The sequence below is a fragment of the Diadema antillarum genome, unplaced genomic scaffold (assembly GCF_040938485.1).
Source record: "Diadema antillarum isolate AM-2024a unplaced genomic scaffold, OU_Dant_1.0 scf00000123, whole genome shotgun sequence".
Classification (NCBI taxonomy): Eukaryota; Metazoa; Echinodermata; class Echinoidea; order Diadematoida; family Diadematidae; genus Diadema; species Diadema antillarum.
Genome location: NW_027271012.1, coordinates 1,267,183 through 1,294,777, shown reverse-complemented (window position 1 = coordinate 1,294,777; position 27,595 = coordinate 1,267,183). Strand labels below are relative to the sequence as shown.

The 27,595-nt window shown below is 39.1% G+C and overlaps 2 protein-coding genes across 2 annotated transcripts in view; one reads left to right on the top strand and one right to left on the bottom strand.

The window, feature by feature from the left end:
• LOC139720220 (2-hydroxyacyl-CoA lyase 1-like) overlaps positions 1–26,997 on the bottom strand; it is a 69,150-nt gene extending 42,153 nt beyond the window's left edge. The window contains exons 1-9 of the mRNA XM_071631587.1: positions 26,867–26,997; positions 25,165–25,269; positions 23,802–23,842; positions 22,884–22,964; positions 22,103–22,175; positions 21,558–21,635; positions 20,881–20,975; positions 19,231–19,343; positions 17,840–17,975 (exon numbers count right to left, since the gene is read on the bottom strand). Coding sequence (XP_071487688.1) covers positions 17,840–17,975; positions 19,231–19,343; positions 20,881–20,975; positions 21,558–21,635; positions 22,103–22,175; positions 22,884–22,964; positions 23,802–23,842; positions 25,165–25,269; positions 26,867–26,926 — 782 coding nt within the window. The 5' untranslated portion in view covers positions 26,927–26,997. The remainder of the gene's footprint in view (positions 1–17,839; positions 17,976–19,230; positions 19,344–20,880; positions 20,976–21,557; positions 21,636–22,102; positions 22,176–22,883; positions 22,965–23,801; positions 23,843–25,164; positions 25,270–26,866) is intronic.
• Positions 11,863–14,959, top strand: LOC139720182 (uncharacterized). The gene is made up of 3 exons (XM_071631547.1): positions 11,863–11,919; positions 13,446–13,502; positions 14,072–14,959. The coding sequence occupies exons 1-3, from the start codon at positions 11,863–11,865 to the stop codon at positions 14,957–14,959; spliced, it is 1,002 nt and encodes a 333-aa protein (XP_071487648.1).
• Positions 26,998–27,595: the final 598 nt, after the last annotated feature.

Here is a 27,595-nt window from a genome sequence, read left to right as displayed (position 1 = left end):
GGGGAGAAATGCCCCACCAAAATTCAAACTCCATGATTCAGGATGTATATACAATGTATGTACACTTTGTAAATACATTGCAAGTTTGTAATCTGCAAGCTCTGTTGACACCCAATAGCTCATAGGGGAAGTACGAGATAATAGTGGGAATATAATTTGATATGTTTGATTTTTGATACAGTTGATAATGGAGAGAGTAATGACAAAACATCCCACACCAACCTCCAGGAGTAGGTTTCATTTTAAGGAGGGGGTAGTGTGGCGAAAATGCGATAGAGCACCTTTAAAATATGCGGCTCATGCCCTTAATTTCTGAACATGTGTAAAAATCCCATAGAGTTTGCCCCCGTGCATTTCCAATGGAGAAATTGTATAGAAGGTTTTTGGAACACCCTATAGTTTTGTGATACACCCTGTACAGAAACCAAGGTTAATGATGTCCAAAGTAGGGAAAAAGGCCAGAAGCCCTAGGGAAAAAGGCCCAGATAATATTAAGCCATAGAAGCAGGGTTGTATAGTACTCCAATACATTTTGATACATGATGGGTTAATAAGACAGGATTGGTCACGTGACCCTGGCTCGAGAGGGTATAAATACCGCGAGCTCACTGCACAACTTTTCAGTTGGGTTGGGGGGTAAGTGCGGGTCCACAGCACTCTCTCTCTGTTTAGGAATAACTATAAAATTAATGGGGAACCACTAGGCCAGTGTAACAGAGCTTAGCAGAGAGAAAACCATCGGTTGTAACAGCAGGAACTACAATATAGCAATGCTGCACTGAACCGTATTTCGGACTGTCGTTTCAACACCAGCCTCCTTCTTGCAACTGGTAGTCTGTAATACTAGACCCTGTGAATGGGTTGCTGTATGGTTGATTGGGAGAATGATATGCCTGGGTTTCTAATGCGCCTAGTGAGTCCGAATGCACGTATATAGACGTGGTGTATGAGATACATGTAGGCTGCATATGAGAGCTATATGAATAAGGTGCTGATGTGCTGCTACACATAGTACACATTATACCTGTAGACACAAGAATTAAGGCTCTTGGACCGCTCCCCGGCTACGCTACAATTCTTAGAATAGCAAGATAATAATGACCTTAGTCGTTTTAAAGCAAATCTAAGTGACTACTTGCACCTCTGTAAAATTATATCGCGTACATGAAAACAACCCTTTTTGAGAAGTCTTGAATTTTGGAACAACAATGGATATCAAAAATGCAGAAAAAAATAGTCTGTACAAGTACCATCACTCATCACAGAGACTTCATATTTTCTATGCATGCTCTGCTAAAAGTATTATCACTCATTGGCCAAACAGTGTTTTGGGTTTCGAGAAGAAATTAACTCGAACAATTTTGAATTTGTTGTGATGTACATTGTTAAAATTATCAAATGTATAGTAATACTGCGCTTCACAGCAAGGAAGCAAAACTCTCTTCAAAGATATGTACATATGAGAATGGAGTATGATTAGATGAGGAATACAGTAATGCAGTTATGGTACGACAAAGTCCAGACAGCGTATAATCCATCTATATTGAGTCTGTGTAAATAAATATTCTTTGACGTTAATGGAATGGTTTATATTCATGAAAACTTTTCAAACATTCATACACAACTAAATTTAACGCATGGAAATGGTAGCGATGTGTACTTGAATCCGTTCGCCTTAATCACGAAGATTGTTTCTTTTTTTCTCCTAGGCATTTTCGTTGTTTCATAGTTCATGCCTTGTTCAGAGTGGTTTTTACAGTATGTGTCGTATGACAATTTATTAAAACGTGCAACTGAGTGAGATACGCTACGCCTATGCCTTCACATTAACGTAAATGAAAGTAGTAGAGCATAATTTAAGGAGAAATGTGGAAAACAATAAATTAGATCTGTTTTGATCGATTGCGGTTTAACATCAATTATACTACTTTTTGTGTCTTTTATTGTTCTCATTATCTAGAAACATCAGTACTGCACTGTTTCTTCACTTTAACATGAACACAATTGACATTCGAGAGAGTTTATTCCAAGAACGTCTGATATTATCAAATTAATTGATCGGGATGCATGTATTTGTGTTTGGGATTTGTAAGTGTGCATACGTATGCTTAAACATGATTATGTGTGAGTGAGAGTAAACACTCTTTCATTATTTCATTTTATGAAAACAAATCAAGGTAACGCAAACTAGCGGAGCCAGCTTTTTCGTTGGGGGGGGGGGGAGAGTAAACCGCAAGATGACGGACAGAAAATAATTCCCTTTTCTTCAAGCAATAATGGCAATGATAATGACAGTACTAAATAACATAAGTAATCAAATTGAGAAATAGATACTAAAATAAACAGAAAATAAAAGAATGAATAGAGAAAATAAACAAAATAAGTAAATATACACATAAATGAATAACAAATGATTGATTAAATAAGTAATTGATTTGATAAATGAATAGATAGATAGATGGATAAATAAATAAAATAAATAAATACATAAATAAATAAATAAATAAATACTACATTAAAAAGTATTGATCTACTGGTTTGAAAATGACAACATCGGGTGATGGATGTCTGCCGGACGGCATCCGATCACGGTATCTTTTGACGTGCCGTATGCAGTGGAAACGGGAAAACGGCGTGCCGCGCAGTGTGACGTACCGGAATGCCGTGCCGTGCTGCCGTGCCGGATGCGGTGTAAACGGGCCTTTTAGTCTCCCCACACCTCCGGTGGGCTCGACAAAAAGCGACAAGGGGAGGAGAGAAATGAGCTTTTGCCTATTTTTTTTTTATCCGAAAATGCTGACTTCAGATTTTTTGTTCTGTTTTAAAGAACAATTATTTATTCTGCATCAATAAAAACAAATGCACTATTTTCAGATGCACTATTTTCACGATCATTTGGGCATCCATATTGCACTCTAATTAGTGTTTGGACTTTAAGAGCATCATATTTGATCAAATTTGAAACTCAATTCATTGTACATGAAATTTTGTACAATTAATAGGCCTATGTGTATTTTTCCTGACAGTATATACACACGATAAGTATACACGCCCGCGGGTCATCAGGTATGAATATAGGCCTACATGTACGTACTGACCAGTGTCGCTTTACGGCACTTTCACCTCCGCTTTTCAAAACGTGTAATTCCCGGTGTAATTTTGGACATTGATCAGTGTGAGATCGCTCGCTGTTACTTGAGATCGCACAAGATTATTTTCCAAGAGTACAGAAGATACCGACAATTTGACTTAAGATATGCATGTTCTGCAAATTTATGTAATGGAAATTTAAGCCTGCAAATTGTGATTGAATAGAATAATACCAAATCATAATATCATAAATATACTTTCTTTAATTGCGATATTTGGTTTTTAAATCTGCCTTATTAATTACCTCCGCCAAGGGAGGAGGTTAAGTTTTCGTTACCGTTGGTTTGTTCGTTTGTATGTTTGTCCGCGTGTGCAAAATAACTCAAAAAGTTGTGCACGGATTTAGATGAAACTTGCAGGAAAGGGCGAGAATGACACAAGTAACAAACGATTAACTTTTGGTAGTGATCCGAGCATTTTAGGGGAATTTACTAGGGATTTTTAAATTCTCTTTGGGTATTTTAGTTTCCTTTAAAGTCGAAATTCTACGACATTGGTACCGTTCTTCTCCTCATCTTCTGTTTCCTCTTCATTATTTTATCCTCTTCGATCTTATATCTCCCCCCCCCCCCCGCCCCCTGCAATAAAGTCTATACACGTGGACTGCGGTATATATATCGATTTTGACTAAATTCACAAGTATAATAAACGCAGGTTCATCTATAATATTTGATAAAAGTGGCATCATTATTCGGGGAAAACGTTGGAATAATCTCGTGGGCTAATGTATATTTCCGGTTCATAAGTACCAGATGCAATCTAACCGTCCATTTGTTCTTTTTATATCTTTTTTTTTTCCTGGCAACGAAACCGCCGCAGATCGTTCGATATCCCATGACCAGGCACCACACTAAACTCGGCGATGCAATATACGTGTACATTCGTGTACATGTAATTTAAGCGTACATTTACGTTCACTTCCTGCCCGTCCGCTGCGAAGCGATGACCTGCGGTTACCCGTTTCAACTATGCATACACGGTAGATACAGCGATGTGTGACCGCCCGCACTACAATACAGTAAACTGCGGGTATAAACGACCGACATGCATAGGATTGTGAGCGTACCGTTTTTGTACAGTGCCTGATCGAGGCATATAATGCTCTACCGGAATATACTGTCTGTACCTGAATACTGCGTTTTACAAGCTCATTTGCGGGATATATTCGTGGATCGACCCGGCACAATTCATATTATCATTTGTAGGTTTCATGTATAGCCGCCTGGGTGAGATTTGGTGTACCAAACGCGGATAACGGTGAGACATTTATACATGATTTTGCTTTCAGCTTTATGATTCCGTTCTGTCGTACCGCGTTGTAGCAAGGCGAAGTGCCTGCACAGTTTCCGAGCTTTTCATTCAGCCGCGGTTGGTAGACTCGTACAAGAGAGAGTAGAACAGCATTTTGATAGGGTACAGTGTACTCAGGCGACCTCTAATTTGATGAAACTGTGTGCGTCCGAGTTTGTGTGTATATAGGATATCACTAAATTTATATATTACAGTATGTGTGTTTATTGAAAAACAAGCAAAAAGTATAAATGCGAGTCATTATTCAAAACTCTTTCCAAAAGCTGTAATCCACTATGATTATGAGCGATATTTTATCATGCATGTATATTTAACGGAATTTTATGTTTCTTGTTTTTTGTTTTTCTGAATGGGAAATGGTCTCTGATGGAATCGGGGACTCCCACTCGCAGCACGTGTTTGACTTATATACCGCAGGGAAGCGGACACGGCCTACGACTCTACGAGTCGGTACGACTGCGACTACCGCTGTACAATATGATCTATAAAATTTCACTACCGCCTCTATTCCCCTGTATAAAACTGCATATTTTTACACAACTTATAACTTTGCATATGTGAATGTGAACTAATGTATGTTTGTACGATCGAGGTTTTGAATTCTTCGCTTAAATTAGTATCCTGCGGTCTAAAGGAGTCACAGAGAGAGATTGACAATATTAGAGGCGCGAAATACATTAGATAACCTCCATTATTATTCACACCAAGGAGGTTCAAGAGAATGGAGTCACAACCGTCTTCTTTCCTTTGCTAGATGTTCGAAGCGGCCGCTCAAAAATATTTGAAGCATGTGCCAAACAGGATCTGCCACGCAGATAGTAGGAAGACAATTGATTCGTGTCTCATTGCATAATCACCAGCCACTTTCATAACAAAGGAAGATATGTCTTTGTGATGGTAATTACTTTTCGCTATCCCTTCTTATAAAAGGTATAGGTGGTGCAGACACGAGGATGCGCGAATAGAAATTGACCAAAATTGCTGAAATGAAGACGAAAATTACTCGACTGGGCATATACCCGGGCACTAATCTGATACATCTATCAATAAAAAATTATACTTGAGGATTATTCCATCTATATCAGTTTCATTTGTGGAAATTAAGCGGAAAAGTGATAAAACCAGCTTTCCAGGATGGTACAGTTTTAAACATTTTCACATGATACAGCTCTGATTTACTCTTTTGCACAGATTTCTGGACGGGATTGACTTTTGTTTTACATGCTTTATCATTAAGTGAAATTTCATTTCATTTAATAGATAAATAAGCAAAATAGGACCTATGGCCAACATTATGATAACGTTCAAAATGAATCTTCAGATTGCTCAGCAAGACGGCGGCGTCGAACATCGATCATCAAAGGCACAAGTGCACCTGTGGAATTCTTTTGTACATCAATAGAAATCTGACAACTGAATTTGAATAATCATAGCCAGTTGAAACTCCAGGTACAAAACCTCCTTGTTCAGACTAAAAACCATGATACATCAATGCAAGGCGTAGGGCCGTAGGGTGTATGTGTTTGACTGCAGGTATTAGGAGAGTTTTAAAAATAGAACTACAAATATCTGTACAACGAAGCTGTACAGGCAAAATTAGGTCTATATGACCTCAGGAGTGTACTTAAGCTGTACCACCATTAAAGAAGAGAGAGAGAATATGACACTTTTATTCAGGTTTTTACCAATGTAAATGCTCACTCCCGGCTTGGAATCGTGCCCGGCGGGGAATCAAACAGGGCACTCACCCGCGAAATTTTTATTTCTTTCACGGTTTGTCTCATCGATCCGCGCTTCTAAAAGTGCAAGTATAAATGGCGCATGCGCGAAACGACCAGCAAGACGTTGCCAGTGATGAGCATTGACTACAAATTGTATGAACGGAGGTCTTTCTTTGATCCGACCTGCACCGCCGTCACCTGATTATGTGTGATGAGTAGAAAGCCTTACCAGTACATTCAGATGTTTGGACAATGACGATTGTGTAATATCGTTCATCGTCACTGACAAAAGAACTGTTTCCCTCGTTTGGTTTTATTTCGCTGAGGTGCCTTTTCAGACTCAGCTACTTTTGGAAAATCGACCATGATGGAGAGCAGTAAACCTCTAATCATGACAAACTTCGTGTAAAAAAAAAAAAATGATTACTGAAGTGGACGCTTGTGGACGGGCAAGTAATGTAATGACATTCAAGTCGTCTACCAATACTGTCCATGTTCACTCTGAAACAATGTGCGAAAACGGGAAAAATATATCATAACAAATTACAACCAACCTGCCGAAATACTTTCTCTCGTAAAGTATATACGTATTTTTTTTTTCAAATGAAATTAATTGGGCGATGATTTCCCAATGTATACTACAACTGCACATTTTTTTTTCTTGATTTTAGAGAGTTATTATCTCCTGCGCGTATAGTTTTTAGATATCCCAAAACGCCGTCTTGTTTTTACTCCAAGACTGACTGTCGGTGATGCACGATGAGATCAAAGCAAGAAAGCATCTTTATTGTGACGCTTTTCACAGAAACGGGTGTTTGAATTGATTAAAGGAGCGGTGTATGTTCATGTGTAGTAGGTCCATGGTTTGAGCGTGACATTCGCTTTTAATTCGCTCGGGAGTTTTGATGTACACCTGTGCGATGCCTTTCACTATGACATCACCCGTGAGTTCCTTCGGAGACACTCGGAAGTTTAACCGGGGTCAGTTCGAGAGTATACAAGATTTCAGAAAAGTCACCCAGCATCTTACCCGGGAGTTTACTCGTGATTCCTTAATCCTTAGATGCTATATCGTTATATGACGTCGCAAGCCAGTTTTCGGGAGATATTGGTGAAATGTTTTAATCATGAAAGGAGTATAAGACTCATAGTGGCCTCCCATCAAAGACAGACAGCGCATATTCCGCATGCGAACTGAACTTACTGACAAACCCGAATAAGCCAGTTCGTAATTAGCTAATGTGCACGTTGGTACAAATTACCTTTCTATTTTCTCAGTTGGTTAGGCACTTTATTCATATTCAAAACAACATAATGCGTACCGGTAAGTTTGCCCGGCGTAACAATTTATGGAATTCGTGTTAAACAACAAAATGAACTTGCATAGCGAGACCAGGGCCCCGTTTTTATGAAAAGATAAAATCGATTTTAAATTTCCTTACCACACAGGCTGCCATAGAATTATAAAGTTGAAATCAACTATATAGTCAATTTTAACTCTTCATAAAACAGGGCCCAGGTGACCAGAATGGTCCGTCAAACAACCCGCGGGGGAAGCTTCCATTTCTTTGTTTGTATATTGAATAAATTGAAACATGTTTATATTCGTATTGCCAAAATTAATAGCAGGTTTGCTGTCAGGTGGATGTAATGGCAAGTATCATTAATTTTCTAAGGATCGCATGAATAATCATTATATGACAGATGCTTATCTCCGTGAATTTAAAAACCATCATGCGTTTTGGTACCAATGACCTTTTAGTACATGCGCAGAGTAGAACTACGAACTGGCTTATATACTCACGGTTTAGTGGAGCATGCTATTTCTCGGGAAAAAAAATCGGAAAGAATCTGTTTTGTTGCTGTTGTGTGTGTTGTGTGTGTGTTGTGTGTGTGTGCTTTTTTTTTTTCAGTGCTATCGGTACATCGGAAAATCAGGGTTTTACCGACTTCGGGTGTTTTATTAAACGGGAATGGGTCATCTTTTGTGACGTGCATACTAGAACTGAAAATCAAGGCCCCATTAAAACCAAACAAAATATCTGCTAGTAGTGACTTCAGAAAGAAAGCGATATCCCACCAAGCTTTACAGCCTGAGCATCATGGATATTGCAATGTCAGACCAGCGAATCTATTGCCAATGATATACTGTGATGTCCATATAGCGGGAGGTATATGATGCATTTAATTTGCGGTGCAGTAAATCGAAGAAAGATTTCTAATTTTTTTTTTTTTTTTTTTTTGGGGGGGGGGGGATATACGGTGTCCGTTACATTCAGTCTATATCTAATAACACTTAATTGTATCTCCCTTATTGTATATAAGAGCAATGAACGCTTTTGGATACAGGCATTTATTTATTACTTCAGTGCACAGGAAGTTTACCGGTATATCAATTTGGCACTCTGCGCTCGGCACTGCACTTTGTCTATAAAATATCTCGACATCACAGCAAGGCCAAGTATAAACCATGTGTCAATGTTGTGTATAAAAATAGCGACCAAATTTCGGACAGGCAGTTCCTATTTAAAGCCACATTTCTAATATTTGTGAAAACATCACGATCATCTTGATCACTATAGTCTGTGTACTCATGTGTGCTCAAAAATAGCAGGGAGGTGCTAGAGAAGGAGAGACAACTACTGCTCTCCTTTGAAGTCATGCGCGGCACCGCCGAGAAGTTATGCGTTCAACTACAGGTGTTACCCATGTGCTTTGACAAAAGAGAGCATCAATATATCGGAACTAGCGCTCTCACATCTAGAAATACTTGACCCAACTGCAATTCGCTCTCTCTTTCAACGTGATGGCAACAATGAATTTGTGTACCTTGAATTGGAGCAGCGAATCAAAATGCAGTGTAAAACTGACAATTTTAACAGCAAATCTAAAAGCACGCTGGAACACGCTTTAGCGGAGTACTTCCTTTGAAAGATCAAAATATCCCAGAATAAAAGATAGAAAACTAATACGCGGAAATGTGCGCATTATAGAAAAATATCAGGTTTTTAAGAGGGCCTAATTTTCATTTCATTTCGATTTGCGCAGTACGAAGAAATTAGAAATACATGTTTATAACATTGAATTCTTTCCTAAACTATTCTAAATCAATTCGAGTATTTCATTTAAAATTATACGGTGAAATAAAGCGTGTAATTCAACGAAAGGTGAAATGCGTTCTTCGTCTCCGAACTTCGTCTTGCAACTAGAGCGGTGCCGAGCATGACTTCAAAGCGTATAGTGGAATACGCCTTGAACCCAAACATGTGTTTGCATGAATTATGAAGAGTTGCCACTCCATCTCTGTAATACCTCCCTGGTTACTGTTCCATCTGTTTTCTTTGCTCGATCTACAGTTCCCGGCACTTAGTAAAGCTAACAAAACCAATAGACTACCAAGCGTCACGACACATCTGACAATGTCCTCAACTGGATTCCAACCAGTGTGCGTCCTCTACCAAGGGAACAACTCTCCATTCGACGGAACATGTCAGCTAGTTTGCAGACACCAAATTCAGGAGGAAGAATTCAACCAAGGGGATGTTGTTCAGGTAGCTGGCAGACCACTTGTCCTGGGGGTGTTTCATCAACGTTTGTCAGCGCTGACATCTTGAATCACCATAGTAACAGTCAGTGACCAGAGCATCTCAGCCAATCAAAACCAAGGATTTTGCTGAAATTGTCAGCGATGACAAACGTTGATGAAACACGTCCAGGGGTGTGAGTGTGTATGTGCGTGTATCTACAGGTTGGTTGGATTATCGTTATACTGTCATTGTGCTCATTCTGAACTCGCGTTATATTTAATGTCGGATCACGATTTCCATGACAATTCACATGCCAATTCTTTATGCGAGACTATGTCAAAACATGCACTTTTTGGCGCCAATTCTAAAAGACACGAAATGGCGGCTGCTGTGTCGGCAGCACGTATCCGAAGTATCTGCTACATTCACAGCTTAATTATAAAAAGAGAAAGAGAGTCAGAGAAGAATAGAAAAATCACATTGCGTTCGTTACTGTCCGAAATTCAGTGAAAAACTTGTATGTAATAGTATCTATGACATGTACATCAGAAGCAGAACGCACATCGTGCATTAATTAAAACAGGCGCCACAGCAAAAATACTTGTGTGGAACTATTGCATTTTCGAAGGTTTCCCGCGGATTCCGTAGTGTAGGGAGCTTTATGATTTGCGCCCCGGACGTAAGGGGGGAAAATGTTTTGCACATGGGCAAGATCGCTCGAGAAAATCGATCTCGCGTCGGCTGAGTTTTCATGACGGTTCTGGGCCATTCGAGCTTCCGCTAAAATTCACGACGCAGAGAGCTACTTAATGTCATGACGAACAACATTACTGGTACATAATTATGGGGGCGTCATTTTGCTTTGTATATGGCTGTGTCCTCGTAAAATCGGGGAACTTTGCTACACGACGGGAAGACTTAGAGGACGCATTCAGGCAATCAGCTGTGACCGTCCCCGCACTCGGACCCCCGTCCCCACTTCTAAGACATTTTCGCTTTCCTGTGTGGAGCCGTACTGACAACATCGCCGATTGGTTGACTGCTCAATCGGGCCGGGAATTGGGAATGGGAGCTATTTTTGCCGAGAACCGTTCTAGCGTTTAACCCAGGACGGAAGGTTTTTCAGATTTAAGCTAGCTTGCGCAGGAGCAAATTTTGCATACGCCACGCTCAACTAACGGCCGCGTCGTGCTTGGGAAAATTCTCTATCTAAAGCTATACTTTGCAACACGACACAGCTACAGGGATACATGTAGATGCTAACGGTTAACGCAACCGTCTGCGTCGCAAATCTGAAACTTTCTAATGTCGGGAAAATCACTATGATATGCAAGGGTCCGGGGATCGAGTTTTTCCCCTTAGTATGGTATGACAACACACTCGATATGATTAATGTGAGTTTTCTTCTTCGTAGTTATCATGATAATTCATTGATTTGGTAACTCGATGAAATCATGTCGACAAAGAAAGTCACATATTTGAGTCCCCACTTTTTATTGGACTCTTTAGCATGTATGGACATTACATAATTTCAGATATCATACACTGTATTTTTCCCTCTGAAATAAAAAAATAAGTAAATAAACCTGTAGATGAGTTTCAACTAAGGTCTCAAAACACTACCTGGTTTTATCTTTGCCCGGCCACTACATTAGCTACCTTCATCTCCATAAAGTGGCCCAAAAAAAAAATGACTGAAAAAAGATAAATAACCACTTTTATATTCTTACCAGCACATAGCTCGACACATATTTTCATACTCACTGTTGCCTCTCTGTTAGACTACAATATCTCCCTTTGAGGAATATCTCATTTCAATATTGCCATGGGAACTATTATTATGTTTTTTATGTTTTTGTTGTTTTTTTGTGTTTGTGTTTGTGATGTAATGTATTTTGTAAGGCAGCTCATCACAAGCTCTGCTTTTTTTGAGGTTCTGCTTTCCTGTACAAAAATTTCATGCATGTGATTTCCTACATGAAAAAGATGGAAAATAAATGTTTCACAAACTTGAACTTGAACTTGAACATAGGATTTGTGTAAAGTAGTCAGAAAATTTTACCATCTAATTGTGATATTGGCAGGTGTCTAATTTGCCAGCTGGAGGAAACGATGGCAACCAGCAGAGCAGTGAGGTGAGACAGGCCATCATCATGGGACGGGACATGGTCTCCAGCTTGGTGGGCACTCTCTTCGGAGCCACAATAAAGGTAAAGGGGGGATAGCAGTTTATGTTCAGGCGGACAGTCGTAATAGAGTTTTGACCAGAAATGGAGCCTATATGTACAGGGGGACAGTCCTGGAATATTGACAAGGACAGGAGCCTATAATATGTACAGGGGGACAGTCATAGAATATTGACCAGGGCCCTGTTTCACAAAAAGTTGATATGATAGCAACTCTTGATGGAATATCAATTTTCATGGCAATGACAAGAATCCAGCTTCCTGATTGACTGTTGCCATTGGAAGTTGCCATTCCAGCAAGAGCTGCCATCCTAACATCTTTTCTGAAATCGGGCCCAGGACAAGAGCCTATATGTACAGGGGACAGTCATAGAACATTGTCCAGGACAGGAGCATTATGTAAAGGGGGTCAGTCATAAGATATTGATCAAGATAGGAGCCTATGTACAGGTTAATAGGCATAGAATATTGACCAGGACTGAAGCCTATATGCCGGGCTTATATACAGTGGGCTACCGTTATAACAAAGTCCGAAGGACTGGCAGTTTTCTTTTGTTATATCGACATCTCATTGTAACCAAACAAATAAACAATAAAAAACAAAGGGTGGCTAATTTTGCAACCTAGATTTTCTCTTTGTTGTAATCGGAATTTCGTTATAAATGTGTTTGTTATAACGAGAGTGCATTGTATAGGGTGGTAGTGATAAAACATTGACTAGGATACAAACCTTATGTAAAGGGGGACAGTCATCGGATACTGATCTGGATAGGAGTCTACAAAACAGGTTCATAGTCATAGATTATTGACCAGGACAGGAGCCTATGTGGGGACTTGCAAACAAGTAAAAGTCCAGAGATGTATATAATCTTGTCGAATCCCACTCTACTTTCAAATTGACGATGATCACAATCTGCAGTAAAAACTAAAATTGTCAGCACCACTATGTTAGCCTATCTTCACTCTAATCAGCATGTTGTTTCTGAGCATCTGTTGATATTACATAACAATTATTTTGCAACAAATATCTTCTTGGCCTTTCACCCCTGGTGTTTTAAGGCAATGATACAAGAATTCAATCATTGCTTCTCTTCTGAAAGATTTCTGACTGAAACTGTTTGTTTATTTGTTGTCGTTTTTTCCAGTTCATGAAACAAACTAACACCCTGATGGCTAATGATTGTTTCCTTCAAAATGTTGGGTCAAGGTTGGTTGACCAATACCTTTTTGATGCAGATAACAGAATTTCTCAATCATGTAGCGTCATCAATATTGTGATGGTTTGCATAAGACAAAGTTGAATAAGAGGAAAAAAGTTATAAACTTGTTTTTGTGTCCTTTTGGAGATTTTTCCATTCCATGCAAAAGAGTTAATTCCATAATTTGCTCTCTCTTTACATTTTCTTAACTGAAAAAACAAAACAAAAACATGTATATGCACAATATTAGTGGTTTCACCCAACAGTCTTGTCTCGACAGTCTTGTCGACAATATGAAGCAAGACTTCTTTGTATGACTACTATTATGATTTTCACTCTTATTCTTTGCAGAAGAAATCCAACAAACGCCCTCACTCAGAAGTCGATGAAGCTGGCCATACAAATGAGGTAATATTACAGTTGCTAGACTTTCACCTCATTACTACAAGGCTACTCGAACTACCTGACATCCTTCCAATATAGGAAGACATTTTTTTTTTTTCAATTCTAATTTTATCATTCTGCTCTAACCTTATATGCAGATGGCTGCTTAAAAATATAGAGAAGAAATATCCTTACAGGTATATTCCAAAATCTGAAATTATTTTTCTTTGCAAACAAGCTGGATATATATATATATATATATGTATGTTCTTTGAAAAATATAATAAACCAAAGTTGCTTGAAATGTGATTGCTCAAGTTGAAGATTGTTGAATTTTAGACCAAGTACAGCCATCTGACTTGCTAGTATGTATGTTATAAAGCCGTTTCTGTGCCAGCAGGGCCCTTGGAAAGTGTGTAACGCTGTGAGGTTTTTTGTACCAATTGGCACTCAAAGCACACGAAGTGTTAATGACCAAATATGACAACTACAACAACAATACCACAGTGTCATTGTTTCTTTCAGCAGCTGCCCCCTACAATTTGATTTTCCGTCCCTTGTTTTGTTTTCCTTTGCTTTTGTTGTGACTACAGGAAAACGAAACACTTCTGCAAGAAATCCTTGCGGCCGTGAAAGACATAAAAAGCGAGGTAGCGAAACAAGGGCTGGAGCTAGCAAACATCAAAAAACACCAGAAGCTGCTTGATGCCACGATGACTCTCCTCACTAACAGCTTTCCAGGCAATTCAGGTTGGGAGGAATTTGCAGAGAGTGCCATGTTGGTACCAACAAAAGTCGTGGGAAAGGGCACCAATTCAAGCTCTAGCGAGGCTGCCGCCACTGTCCTATCAGAAGGACAAGGGGAGTTGGTTGAAACCGAGAATGGGGAAATAGTGACTGTGAAAGCAGAGCCTTGCTGGTCTGATTTGTCTGACGAGAACATGGACGGAGAGTCAAGCACTTGCGAAGTCAGCAGAGTGTCCGAGATTGCTTCGGGTGATGAGGAAGGGGTCAGTAGCGCCAAGCACGCATCTTTTGCTGCGCCATTGTCTAATCATCAGTCCTACTTGACAGATACTCTTGCGCGTGCGACACAAAACAAAACCATAGAGCTCGGTACGCCCCACTACAAGGTGGTGATGACAGTCAGCGAGTTTGAGGATATTGTCTACAAAGCAAACAATGCTTCGAGCTTTGCATACCGCCTCGCCAACAAGTGCTTCACGGTGAAGGAAATGATCGAAGGAAACACGCGCGGTGGCGGCATGCGATCGAATGGACGGATATTCAAGCAGCTCAATCCTGATGCTATTGACATGATTATAGCCGAGGTGAAGAAAATATTTCCAAACAGCGCTTCCGACAGAGTGCTGGCACGGTGTGTGAAAAATGCAATCAATGAGCGGTGCAGAAATGTCCGGAAGAAACTGAACCGTACCATGCTTGTCAATCCCGGTGTTTCTTCAGAACTATGGGAATGAGTATTGTGTTTATCCACTTGCCACTTTATGAATTCCACCCTACCCCCAAACTCCTCTGCACGCACCATTTTCACTTCCGCTTAGTTTAATACAAAGGGTAAATTTGTCTTAACCTTGAAAGAAATGGCTCTTTTTCAACTACAGTGGAACTTGATTGTGAAGAGGTCAGATATTACAAACCCTCTTATAGCATGGTGATTTTGCAGGCCCCAACTCTTTATATTTCTTTGGTTCTGTACATTGATACAGTTAGAAACAGGGAAATTGTCATCTTTTGTTAGTCTTAATAATCTACATTCAAAGAGATGAAAGGGGTGTGAATTTAGCAATATACTTAATGAAAAGAAGTTTTAACTACAATGCACCTCTGCAAGCACACTAGAGAAATACAACTGCATAATGATTTTATAGGTCTCCTATGATCATACTTCTCTCTTCTCCCTCAGTCGCGTCAGCATGATCTTTGCATATCTATGCAATATCAATCTTGATTTGTTTCCTAATCTCTTTCTAAATCCATCACTTTAAGGAATCCCATTATATAAACCAATTTCAATGGCAAGATCAAAGTCAAAAGCTCCATAGTTCCAAGAAAATTCATTTATGGTTGATCTTTCATTTCTGAACTTCCACAAAACATCAAAAAAGAGCAGAACCTTGCTGTAACAATTACCTGTAAACCATGACAACTACCTTCAAAGGTTTCTCACTTCATCAGAGCACAAAAACAAAGAAATACAAAGAATTGATACCTACAAAATCATCTTGTTGTAAGAGGGTTTTACTTATATCTGACCACTCTATATCGAGGTTCCACTACATGTATAATTTACATGATGGCAAGATCTTGGCAAAATCACTCGGAACCAAATAATACTGCAAACTGAATGCAGTGGAGGGTTTTGGAATCTCAAAGTAAAGCTGGAATTTAAGAGATCGAGTGATACTGGCTGAGCACTGCTGTGTGTTTTCATGCTGCACCCTATTTCAAGAGACAAGACTTCCTGTCGGTAGGATGAGGCAAAAAGGAAAAAGGTAGTCATGTGCGTGTGGGAGAGAGTCACACCTCTCGCAGACCAAACTTCATATCTTGCCAAGAGCTATGGTTCAAGCGTGCTGTTCAGTGGTCTACCCCATACACTTTCAGCTGGCAAATAGGGGGAAAATGGTGAATGGATGCAGACCCAACTTCATATTATCTTGTCAAATGTAGGGTGCAAATGTGCTGAAGGGGTCACTCCCATGCACTCTCAACTGAGAAAAAAAAATGGTGAGTGGATGCCAACCCATGCAGGTCCACCATGGATGGTGACTGGGTACAGTCAGCCGGTGGTTTTAGCCAGGTACACTACTGTGTTATCCAAGACAAGGACTTGACTGAGATAAGCATAAGACTGCTTGTAAGTGTACTTGCACAATGTTCATAGAGCATTCATTGTATTAACCCTTGACACGCTAAATTATGCACTGATTGGCATGCCTGCTGTAGTGCTTTCCTTGCGGATTGGCACAGACTTCAGGAAACCATGTGTACATATAAACAGAGATTACCTAATGCCTTTAATTCATGATGTAGGTGTCATCATGCCCGTCCTGTCGAGTTGAGGTACATAGTTTGTCAGAGTGGGCTGGCGTATATGCAGGCAAGCCACTTGTTGTCACATTTTCATCTTTATCCCTCGCTGAGGTTCATTTCCTTATCAGTAAATTGCAAAATTTTACTTTCTCTCACTCTCAACATGGGTGTCCTGTAATTGCTCTTAGTGAATAGGGATTATTCAATTCAATCATCTTAACCCGTTGAGGATGGGCTGATTTTGCTGCAACAGGCATTTCCCATAGACACCTGCCCAAGCATACTTAGGACTCGTCCTCAACAGGTTAATCTCTGCTGTGTCAAAAAGTCTTCATGTTAGACTGTAGCATGGCAACATCCGAGAGTGCAGTAACAGTCAAGTTTTTGTTTTGTTTCTTCCCCCCCCCCCTTTTTTTTTTTTTTTTTGCTTTGGGGGACTATCAAAGTGCTATTGACCCTATCATGTGGTCCTGAGACTCCACGTAACTTGCCAAGCTTCTTGATCAACAGTCAGTAATCCATCCAAACCTTGACCTTTAATTGTTGTAAAGTTAGCAAGCTCACTCAGGTGTAGCCATGTGCTTCAGTCCAACAGGAAGGCCATTAATAACACAATAGGGATTAGAGGCAATCTTTCAATACTCATTGACATGGCAGTTTCTAGACATCTAACCACTTGGCAAAGAAAGCACTCCAGTGTGCATGCCAATCAGGGAACAAATCACAGTAAGGGTTAATGGGTGGATAATGACAGCAAAGTATGTGGATGCATGACAGGTTATACTGTGTGTGACACCCCCCCCCCCCCCCCCCCAAAAAAAAAAAAAAAAAAAGAGAAAAGAATTACAATCAACTTTCCACAACGATAACTTTAAAAACAGTGAATCAATCCACATGCAATTTCAAAGTATGAAACTATCACATATAGACACTTTACAGAAAACCCCATCTGATTTGCTTCAGTGGTCAAAGAGAAACGATAATCTTTGTAGAACATATCAGGAATCCCTTCCCTCCCAAGTTTTGTCTCTTGTGTTCACAGTTCCAAGAGCATCCAAGTGCTGAACTTGGAAGAAAGGAACCCATGAGAAGCTTTACAATGATCCACATTGCTCTGTGATCACTTAACCAAAATTAATTGAATGAGGCTTTCTGCAAAATGTAGGTATTTTAAAGAAGTTATAGTTTCCTTCCCTGAAATAGCATTCAGATTGTTTAATAATTTTGAAAGTCATCAATGCAGAAATCTGATTGTAATTTCTGGGGGGACATGCTGTAAAAGGAGCCGTGATTTCTAAACTTACCGTGATCGGGCAGCAATGACACACTGAGGGTGGTTATCGGGCATCACCCCCTTTCCCATCGGGGTGGGGAGGAATGGAAGACCGGTCAATTCCAGGAACTGGCGCACCTCTTTCTCTGCATGGGCATAGGCAGCTCCTGGGGATCCAAATTTTGGAGTCCGAAATCAATCAATTAGCATAGAGAGATACAGGGGAACCTTACTAGAATGAATGGTTTGGGACCACTGAAAAATTCTCATTTTATCAGGGAATAAAACACAAGAATACAAAAGGAATGGGACCTGCAAAATCTCACCATATCAGATCTCATTTATGGGAGGTTTCAGTGTATCATGCTAAAAAGATGCCAGTATCTATTTAAAACTTTATTGAGTATTTGTAGTTGGCAAGAAGCACAGATATTTATCCCCAATCAAAGCAACAGTGTGACTCACAAACTTGTATTCTGTTTGGGTTTCACATTGTCACTTCTTATTCAAGGTCATCTGTGAACACACCAGTATAATTGATAAAGGAGAGGCCTAAATCATGCACCGCAAGTCTTGGCTTGTATTTTGAAAAAGGGGGGGAATGTTATATCATGCATTATGAGTGCAAATAAGAGTCAGACAGGAAAACTGCACAAAGACCATTCATCTCATCTTCCTTCTAATATATCAGTTCTCTGGATATTAGTCCCAGGTATTCATTTCTATTGTGACAATTTTTGCTAAACATGGTCTGAGCAATCTGTCTTCACTAGTGCAGTTCAGACTTACTTATTTGTAATACTACATTCATAATACATTGTACACACTAAATGTTTGATGGTAGTGGGTTTCAGTTTCAGCCAGGGACTAGGTGTGACTCCAGCATATTGTCGCTGGGGCGACAAGACCTCGTATCTACAAAATGTCAAATGTTCAGGAGACCGGAAAAACATGGCAGCCAAAGCGCTGTATCAAATGGGAAAGCCTTCCCTTTGACATGCCGTGGTGGCTTCATTTTTAGGGTAAGACAGTTAGGATTTGGACATGACATCACTTACCTGATTATCTGACCATCAAGCAAAAAAAGTCATTTTCACCAAAATTTCAGATACGAGGTCTTGTTGCCCCAGCAACGATATGGCTCTCGCAAAATGGACAAAGAAGTATGACACTGGGTTCATTGGGTAATCCCCACACAATGGAATCAGTCATGCCTACAATACAATCCGCCGGGATCATTCCCCACAAGCAATGACTGTGTGTGAATTATGAGAACACACAAACATAGAACTCTATTGTGTGATGGCAAACATGAATGCAGCACCCTGTTAGGAATGGGGTACATTATGAGAAAATGTTGAGATTGTCATGATTTTGTGAGTTTCATTTCCATCATTTTTGACAAATAAAGGACATAAATACCTTTTCCTACAATCACAAGTGGACGTTCAGCATGGGCAAGAACTTCCAGGGCCTTTTGAACCTGAAATGTTTCTGCTAACGTCTTGGGTGGTGGACCTACTTTGGGGAAGAATCTGTGGCAAAAAAAAAGAACAAAATGAACAGTAAGAACATAAATTTTGAGCAAGTTCAAGATGTGTAGAAGATGTTCTTCAGGTAAAGTGCCACACTGTATAGTTTGTCGAACTATGTTGCATGATTTCAAAGCCTCAATCAAGTATTCGATATGCAGAAACAGTGATTTTCTCTTTAGGTCATGGTTATGCATGTTCAGTTCATTCTTTAGCCTTCTTAGTTTTAACTTTGCTCAAATATTGACTTCATACGTTAAACATTAACGATGAAAAAGATTTGAAATTGTGATGTGCTCGGATATTCTTTATTCATAGGTCAGTGTGTCTTTATGGTACTAAAATTGGCAAAATTTCCTTACTCATGCATTGTATTCTGGTAACAAAAGTTATATACAAGGGCTCTCTTCCAAACATAAGGAAATTGATAGCAAAACTAATCAATCCCACTTATATAGCATATATTTGCAATTTAACCCTCTACATGTGTATTTGACACTCCTGTTTTAGAGACACAAACAAAAAGAAGGAATAATCAAATTCTACATTGTGGCTGAAACTCTGTAAGGGGCATATTCATACTTTGACCTTACTTTCACAATTCAATTCCACAAGAAGGGTCATCACAACAGAGGCCATGAGACCAGTGCTAGGACCAATGATCCAGCTTCATCCCGTTTTGACAGCATGTGACTTATTTTTGGCATACTCAAACTATCTTATTCATATCTTTTATCACAGCTTTTCAAGGATAAAATTTTGTAGAGCTGTAGACATTAAATTTATTATTGAAGTTGACTGTTACAAAACAATTTAACATTCAAAAAGAATCACATTCACGTATCCATTCTCATGAATGAAAAATAAGAGAATATACTTTGTAGATGAATCTGCCTCTGAACATAACTGAGTACAATTTACTCTTAACTGAGCAAGAAATAAATTGTGTTGGTCTATCACAAGATGTATACTGTGTGACTCCTGCTGTATTGTGTTTGTCTATATGTGACTGTGTGAAGAGTCCAGAGAGTGGAATTATACCAAGGAGATAACTGCAGTGAAAGAAACTCTTTTGACATCAAATCAGTAACCCCTGCTTTAGCTGACATATTATGTGAGTTGACATACTGAAAAATGTTTTGTATTACTGTAAATGTGGATATTTTCACACATTTTTTTCGCTAATTCACAGTTAGAACTAAAAATATCCTATGTATCAGTACGGAGGAACATCTCTACAGACAAACCTGCAGAGTAAAGACAGGGGAAGGTTTTACTGTGTGATACCAGTAGTATGACAGAGGAGCTGTTGTGGATCGGTGGTTAGGACTACAGACTATCAATCATAAGGTTCCTGGTTCAAGTCCCCTGGCTGTAGCAGTTGTACTCCTATGCAAGACACTTTATTCCTTTTGCCTGGTCCATCGGAAGGGACTTAATGCTGTCGGTCCTATAGTTGCTTCCTTATATAAAGCATTCAGTACATCCTTAGTGGTCACATAAAATAGATTCAAAATCAAAATCACAATGATGGCTTTACCTCACTGAGCTCTCGTCCACCGTGGTATTGACCAAGTCTCCGGCAATGTCCAGATAGCATGCACCAGGTCGTCCGTGGGTACTGATTCGCACCGCCTTGTTATGTGGGAAAGTCAAAATCTAATTCATCAAACTGTTGTCCATAAATCAAGTAGAATAATATGTTCTTGCAATCATACTATATACTTACATAAAATGCTAGTACCTACATATCAAGAGAATATGAACATACTCTATCACCATAGGTGTAAAAGTCAATCGTTGTTCGTCTTTCAAGCTGTCTGAAAGTAGCAACAAACTGATACAATGAAACCTAGCTTTGAGTATTGAATATCACTTTTGTTACATCTACAAAATGTATGTACTATAATGTGATCATAATGTTATTTTGTTTTTTGACAAACAGACAAAGAGAGATCATTTCCTATTCTGTCTCACCCTTGATTCTCTGCCATGCAGTTTTTGCAGTGTGTTATATCAAACAAAATGAAAAATTAGAGGTATACATGTGTCCTGCAGAAAATTAGTGAACATTCCATACAAAAAGTTGCGGTGATTTGATTAGGGTTTCTACTTTACATTGCATGTGTTGCTGTTGTTAGTACTATCATTATGACATCACCATTGTCACCATCATTATCACAACTGGGGATGGTAGAATTTCTAGTATCTTAATACCTTTTCAACAAAGAATGGTATATGCTGTATGGTTGGTGGTCTGGCTGAAAACTTGGTGTAGAGTCTGGCACTCTCAACCTGCAGGAAGAGACACAAATTATACAACATGGGACTACAGAAGCTTGATTTGTATGCAGAGAAGCCACACATTCTTCATAGCTGCCTGATTGCATAAAAGTCATATTACTTACCTGAATACAATCTCATTCTCAAATCAAATTGAAGTGCAGTTTCTCCATATCCACTGACCATCAGACAAGCTACAAGGCTTTGCAACGGAATATGTGTAGTTGTAATTTTTTGATATGGGAGTTTATAAATACACGATGATAGGTTTATTAGACATATTTGACACCAAGCAAAGAAAGTTGTGCTCCTTCCAACTGAGAAAACAATTTTAAATCAGTAGACTCCAAGCCTGCTTCAATAAGCATAGTGATGGACTGAGTGCTTGATCTATCATACATCTTCAACTTCATTCTGGACTGAAAAATCCTAAACACATCTTTCAAAAAATCACATGAAACTGTGATGTGCATTTTTACCTGTGGCCATTCCTGGAATGCCCCCATCCCTTCTTGGTCCTCATCACTGGATCCTCCAATGACCAGTAGGGGCCTGGGGGAAAGGAGAGCAGTTGAAGAAGAACTACTTGACATAAAAAGTCAGGACATGCCACTTCAAGCAAATAAAAGAACATTTTTATCATCTCAACCCACAGAAGTGTCAACGCCAAAAATTGTTTGTGATGATTTTCATTTTTAGCAAATTTGACTGACCTTGGCAGCATGAACAAAATGCTGAAGTATTCCCCTCCCATAACACAATGTGGAAGGTCAAAAATTGCAAAATTTGCTTCTTCCAAAGGAATCACTCTCATTTCTCATTGCATCACCATGGTTCTCAATCTCCAGTTCAATCTTCTGCGTAATTTTCTTACAAGTCAACATTTGCAATATATTGCTTGCAAAACATACAGTGTATGTTGTATGTGGTAGGCCAAGGGAGTTGATATACAAGTAAAAACTACTGTGATTCTAACCCCCCTCCCACTAAATCACCCAAGCAATTTTTTTACATGAAATATACACATCATTTTTGTTTGTTTGTTTGTTTGTTTGTCTGCAGTAGATGAGGAGAGACACATTGATCAATTTAGCAGAAACTAAATAACCATACAACAGGCAGATACCACAACAACAGGCAGCATATCTGACAAAATGATGATAATGTGGGGGGGGGGGGGGGGGTACATCTGGAGATGATAATGTAAAAATCGCTTTAAGTAAGTACACGTAGACCTCATCAAATTTACATTGACCTTACCAAGCATTAACAGTTGCATTAGCAAGACCACCTAGAGTATGGAGAAGGCCAGGCCCAGACACCACCAACACCACTCCTGGCCTGCAGAGGGCAGCAAACAAAATAAGCAGTTATATCACATGACTGACAGCTGAAGAGGGAAAAAAAATGATCGCACAATTAGAAATACAAAACACTGATAGGTACATATGAAAACAGCCAGATATTCCATTGTGGCTGATTGATGAAAGTTCACTCTCAATGTGGGTCCAAGTTTAACCCGTTGAGGATGGACTGATTTTGTTACAATACACATTTTACATAGACAATTGCCCAAGTATACTCGGGACTTGTCCTAAAGGAGTTGAAAACACACACACACACACACACAAAACAAACAAACAAACAAAGACATTTTCCACACAAGCTCAGTGGTTTTGGCAGGATTAAAATAAGTAAGAAACACTACGGTTTAATACAGGTTGCATGAAAATCAGAAGATCAACTTTTAAGAAAGTTAAAATAATTATCAATATCCATTCATGATGATGATTAACATCCAGTTGACATTTGGTATAATTGTACTTCAGGTCTGTAAAGTTTATGTAGCAAAGTTTAAAAGAAAGTGAATACAAGAACTGCCCATCAATTAGTCCTCTGAAGATGAAAATGTAAATGTACAAAAATTTTATTCTATGAAATTAAGACAAAAAATCATGACTTTATAACTACTTTTTTGTACATTTTGTTGTTGTTGTTGTTGTTGTTGCTTGGAGGGAATAACTGACACTGACCTAAAATGAATTAATTTGAAAAAGCAATCATATCACATTTCTCTTTTGTATTTGACATCCTTGTAATGATGTTGTAATTGTTGTTTTGCTAAACATTCCTCCTTCAGCGGAAAATGAAACTAACTGCTGTCAGTTTCACACTTACTTTCCAGTCAAATACCCAACAGCCTGAGCAGCATAGCATGCCTGAAAGACAGAAAGAGATACCATGGTAATAACATGCATCATATCCCTCATTTATGCAATTCTGTTTAATAATTGATCTACATAGCACCATGTGACCACACAAAACATTGCTATTCTATGCTTATGTTGTTGAAAACAAAATGCCAATGGAGAAAATGTGATGTAATGTTATGACACTATACCATGAATTTCATCAAGCATATTATGTGATTGATGAACGTCTTCACATCGAAAGCATTTGGAAAGTGCCATCAGCATCAGCCTTATACACCACCATGTAAATTCATATCCATCCAATACACTGTTTATCTGCGGAGAAATATATAAAAATTTAAATTCTAACAATTTTACTATTTCCTTCAAGATTAATTGGAGGGATATACATTGTAACAATTTATATATCATTAACTGTTTTGAACCACTAACGAAATTGTGGATTCCAAAGTAGCACCTTGCCATTTCTGCTACCTCAGAATCGATACAATTTGTAATTTCACCAAGACCTACATGGTACAGCTTCTCAGTGCATGGCATCTTTGTTTTATACAAATGCATCTTACTCAGTTAGCATGTTGCCTACAAAATGTGGTAATATTCCCACTGAGATAATGCACTACACACTCGGTTCCCATTATAAAAGGCTCAATGAAACTTAAAACTCATTCATTTTCTGGATTACTCCCACTGACACTTTGTCAAAATTCAACTGAACTTCACAGATTTTGTCAATCAAAATTTAGTACACAGGAGAAGGGTCAAGCTGTCTTTATGAAAACTGCTGGAATATGTATGTACTTCACACCTGCTTGAACCCCCCCCCCCCCCCCCTTCCCCTTCACTCATGCTCTTGTTCACCTTTGTGCTGTTCCTGATCCTGTTTGATATAGCCTTCCTATTCATCTTTATCCTTTACAGGTTGCCTTCAATTTATTGTCCCTGAGATTATCTCTCATCCTACCTCTCAGTTTTGTTTTCTCACCCCTTTGCCTTAATCCCCCCCCCCCTTTACCTGTTTGGCTCTCTGCCTGTGACACCTATAAACCTACTGCTATTGTTTCATTGTGTCACTAGCCCCTCCCAGACAGTGCACACTGCTTGTCCTCTATACTATACGATTGTATGTGTCTGCATACCCTGTACTTAACTTATCATTTTGCCAATTTCCTGCTAGGATTATCAGCTCAGATGCGTTTTTTTACTCTAATATACTCCACTGGCTCACTGCTATTAAGTTTCAGTTGTTGTTTTTTTCGTTTTGTTTTGTCTTTGCTACTTTATACTATCTAATGCTTCCCACTTGACACGAAATGATCATAACTTACTGCCTGCTCATTCCTCATAGCGATGAACTTCAGTCCTGCAACCTGCATCGCTACACCAACCTCGATGACTGGATAGCCCACGATCCCAAACACATACTCCAAGCCCTACAAGTAATGCATTACACGAATGATGTGAAATAAAATGCATCACGTTAACATTTACATTCAAATTTCACTCAGTACATGATATTCGAAATATCAGTCATAGCACTGCATACAAAATTTCGGCAACTGAATTGCATTCAAAATTTCAGTCACTGCGTTTTATTCAAAAAATTTACTCACTAAATTGAGTTCAAAGTTCTAGTTATTGCATTGCATTAAGAAATCAGAAGCAAAGTTAAATTCAAAAGCATCACTCCTTCTCTCTCTGTTCAGTGTAACTAAATTTAGTTTGTTAATGTGAGATTCCACACATATTCGCATGGCTATGTAGCAAAAGTCAGACATATAGGAATGCCATACTTTCATCAAACCAGAATTGAAATGAAAAAGTTATCAAAATTTATGTTACATGCTCTCATTTTTATGATAGGGAACTTTAGATTTGTGGAGCGGATGTTTGAGATGACGACTGCATTGGACGTTCTCTCTCCCTGCGTTGTGCTGAAAAGTAGCTTTAGATTATACCGAGACGCAACCTATAAAAAATAAAATGGCGCCCCCATATGATCGATGCATGAAGTAGTTCTCTATGGCGTGAATTGAGCGGACATAAGAATAGCCCAGAACGCGTAGTGAAAACTTGGACGATGCAAGCTTTAAATAGATTGACTTTGATACACGTTTTTGCACATGCTCAGAACATTTTTTTTCCTTTGAACATCCCCTTCGTGAAAATCTTAAGCTCCCTATTGGCAACGGTCCCAGCTTCGAGATGCAAATGAGCTGAAGCGGGATGTTACCATGAGAGCTTTTAACACATGGGCTGTTGGGGTATTAAATGTTAGGGTAATGTCAGGATAATTAGCTTAGCTGGCAAGGGTAGAATTTTTTTACAAAAGTTACTGCAACAACATCTGAGCAACATTTTGTGGGGACCGTTTTCATAGGAAGGATAAAAAAGATTGCCTGGACCTACGCCTATGGACCTTGTCGCAGTATTTCTATTAAAAAGGCTCTGTTAAAAAAGGGAATTACTATTACATTAGGGACACTAATTTTGAGTGTGATTGAACTGATTAACATCAACTCTTCTTCTTCTTCTTCTTGTCAGTAGTCTGCTTCCTTCAACCTTGAAGATTCTTGCAGAAGATTCTTGCAGAACTCTCATATATTCCATTACAACCTAATTGTGTTTTAAATCTCACAAGAGCAAAACGCAGCACCAGTTGTTTGAAGTGACTCACAAACAAAGCAAAGATGACTTCGATTTTTCAGTAAACAAATGGTAAATAATTTAAGAAAGTAGGGCCTACACTGATTTTTCCAAAACCACACAGCAAGCATTTCATCAACCTACAATTGTAGCATGCATTGCAGTAACTAGACCTCTATACACAACACTGTCGCTGTACACAAGTGTCGCCGTGCTTAATTCGCACGGCGTCTGGTCGAGCTAGCAACATCAACTACAACAGCATTGTAGGTGCAGTGTTGGTTTCTTGATTTTGCTAACGTAAAATGCAATGCATCGGACTGAACTCGACTGTCGTAACTCTCATAACTGACAGAATCTACGCCATGACATGAAATGGAATACCTGATCTACAAGGGCCCTCGAGAGTACGGCAGCACCATCAATTAAATTTTCTTCAGTCATTCTGGGCAATGTGGATGCTCTCTAACAATCTGAAACTGGGAAGTCCGTTCTCCTACCGACAAGACGTATAAAGTAAGACCTGTAGCGGATCAACACCGAGTAACATCGACAATCAGCTGATCGAATATAATTGTAGCTCAATTTAAAACTCTGGCGTTCCATAGATAATACATACACGTGCTAACGGTACACGCCCCTTTTCCCGTTGATCTCTAGGTAAAAATCATACAGGAATTATATACAATCGTAGGACAGAGAACACACCTCTCCGCCCTTTTCCCAACTGACATTGCTATTGACATTGACATTGACATTGACCTTTATTTGCAATCATGCCTTGTCATTCAGCTGTATCCGTGCTCCTTATCTGTTCTTTTTTTTAATCCTCAGTTTCTATGGGATCTACGCTTATAACAAGCTTCTTTTTTTTTTTGGTGGGTTTCATCTTATTTAATTTCTAGAGCATTTTTACCTGTTTTTTTACCAAATTTTCACCGCTATGTTCTATATGTTTGCACTGTATTCATTTGTGAATCCAAGCTGGACTGGCCAGCATTCATCATTCTATTTTGTTATATCTAATGTAATTTACATTGAGATATTATGAAAATAAACTTAGGTAAACTGAAATCAAGGCCATGCATTAGATATCCCTTAGATATGCATGCC